Source organism: Corticium candelabrum, chromosome 2, assembly GCF_963422355.1.
Source record: "Corticium candelabrum chromosome 2, ooCorCand1.1, whole genome shotgun sequence".
NCBI classification, from domain to species: domain Eukaryota; kingdom Metazoa; phylum Porifera; class Homoscleromorpha; order Homosclerophorida; family Plakinidae; genus Corticium; species Corticium candelabrum.
Genome location: NC_085086.1, coordinates 10,606,917 through 10,609,416, shown reverse-complemented (window position 1 = coordinate 10,609,416; position 2,500 = coordinate 10,606,917). Strand labels below are relative to the sequence as shown.

The window sequence follows — 2,500 nt, the reverse complement described above, 5'->3', positions numbered from 1 at the left end:
CTCTTCTCTTGCTTCTTGCACCAACTTTCCTGCTACACGTTGCACTCTTCCTGACGTCTATTAACAATATGACGTCAATTTATCATCAAATAACTTAAGGTGTGTACACAAACCAAACAATGATATTGGGCAACAAACTTTATGCCTTACAACTATCACTCTACATGTGTCAACCACCGCCATATATTTTACTTTGTGTTTATTTGCTCCAAGCTAATGACCATTGGAAGTTGAGCAGTCTGTTGACAGGTAAGCACTTTGTTCACACGGTGACATGACGCCATACCCGCATACAATCTATATAATATGATCTATCGTTTAGGGCACTAACGTGGTGTGAGATCCAACACAGCAGTCTGCATGTCAGAGATTAGCAAGGCAATATCCTAGGCACTCTGTAACAGAGCCAGTCAAAGTCGTCTGCAAAGATTTATTGCTAGACAGGAGCACTGGCTGTTCCAAACCTGCAGTTGGTGCATGAATAGCAGACGTATAACAATGTGATAGTATAACGTGAGACTGGGTAACATAGTCCCAACTGTTGACAGAAGTTGCACTTTTCTTAGTCTGCTCTTTCAGATAATGGACCATCAAACAGTGCGATACATTTTGTTTGACGCTTTCTTGTCAGTTTTACGATGATGCATGAATGTCTGGCCGTTTGCTCTACTTCTCTCTCTATCTTAAATAAACCACACCAATTAATGCAGTGGATACCCGACCACAACTCAGAAATCCTGGGCATAACAGTGACAATGTGCTACAACACTGTGTATACAAGTGATACAAACCATACACTTTGTTTTACTAAACTTCCTTTCCTATAAAACATTGTGAAGAAGTCGCTCACCCATGCAAGAGTCTCACATTAGGTCACCTCCCCTAACTAAACAGAACCAGTGAAGTCGGTCCGGTTGCTCTGGCCAACATTTGAAAACAATCCTCAAATGAAATAAAATTTGAAATATTTTGGCTCTAATAAATCCTTACCGTCAATGCTGTCTTGACGAAGTCGTTTGACCACATCATCTAGAGTAGAATCTCCAACATCACTGAGAACTTCACAAAATTTGTCAAACGATCCGACGCTTTGCTTGCGCAGCACACCCAAAATTTCCTTCGCCACTTCTTCTTCTGACTTGGACTTAGATAATTTGTTGAACTCTTCCTCCTCGGATGCAGTGAGAAGATGTTTGCTAAACAGTCTAGAGGCAAGGTGATGCCGACTTGGAGATAAGAGCACGGCCGCCTTCATGTATTGGGGTCTCAAATGAGTTTCCCATTTAGGGTCTATTCCTACAGCCATGTAAGTAACTAACAAATTATTTAACTAAAAAATTACCCAAAATACCAAACTTACGTAAGGTAGACTGAGACATGATTTTCTCGTCTTCCTGTGTTGTAGACTGTAACTCAAAATTTGCACATGCAGTTGACGTAGTGGCTGTGTCCTCTGATTGAGTGTGCTCCACGAAATCTATTATAACAATCATGTCAATTTATCATCAAATAAGATGACAATGTTGCAAACAAGTAATCAGTCTCGCGTACCCACACCCTACCGCCGCCTCATAATTCAAATGGCGCGGCTATAGGGTCTGGCTACGCGAGGCCATAATCAAACAGCTTTTATTCATCGTAACCTCTCGCGCAATCTGCTGCTTTCTGGCAGCCGTAAATTGCAAATAGAAAGCGTATAAACGTGTGCGGCACAGCAATAAACGTTGCTATACGATAACGTGACGACAAACGGTAGGACTGACGATCAACGGCGCACAGACGTCGAGAGACAGAGAACTGAGATTGACACGTTCAATTGTTTCATAGACTCACACACACACGAAATACTCACCGACGTTCCCTTCGACACTTGGCAAGCAACTGTTGACGCAGTAAACATAACTTTAACATAACATTTGATTACTAACCAATCAGCATCCTTGCATGTGATCAACACGCCTCCAAGTCATGGTCCCCAGTGTATAGTCGATTAGATGTACGGAATTCCAATTATATTAGTGGGTGTGTTGTTTATGCTTTCGATTTCTTCAAACTAATAATAATTTATATTGAGAAATGCATTCTTCCAACAGTCGAATTTTTATCGGTGCAATCTAACCATTACACTTACTGATGTCCCGTATCATCTTCCTCTCATATCAAAAAGAGAGGCAAGAGCGATTTTTAGTCACTCCATACATTGTTCAACTCTGTACTCGCGTGCACAACATATCACGTGGACATGCATCTACAATATTTAATTAATTAATAAGCTTCACAATGTATAACTACAAGCTACTGCAGTATCTAAAGAAACACTTTTTCAACATACTAAGTAAACATTCCTTCAAAACAATTTACACAAAAAATTGAAAATATTTTAGACAAAATACTTCACAAAATAAAAACCAGTATCAATAACTGTAATCACGTGTGTGGTGTGTATACTAACGTTTACGCATGCGCAAATGTGTAAACATCTGAGCAATCACAAGAGTCA

The 2,500-nt window shown here is 40.1% G+C and overlaps 1 protein-coding gene across 1 annotated transcript in view; it reads right to left on the bottom strand.

The window, feature by feature from the left end:
• LOC134176543 (uncharacterized) overlaps positions 1-2,500 on the bottom strand; it is a 6,379-nt gene that overhangs the window by 2,313 nt on the left and 1,566 nt on the right. Inside the window, exons 2-5 of the mRNA XM_062643211.1 lie at positions 1,853-1,902; positions 1,361-1,477; positions 991-1,296; positions 1-57 (exon numbers count right to left, since the gene is read on the bottom strand). The exon at positions 1-57 is cut by the window's left edge and continues 90 nt beyond it. Coding sequence (XP_062499195.1) covers positions 1-57; positions 991-1,296; positions 1,361-1,477; positions 1,853-1,902 — 530 coding nt within the window. The remainder of the gene's footprint in view (positions 58-990; positions 1,297-1,360; positions 1,478-1,852; positions 1,903-2,500) is intronic.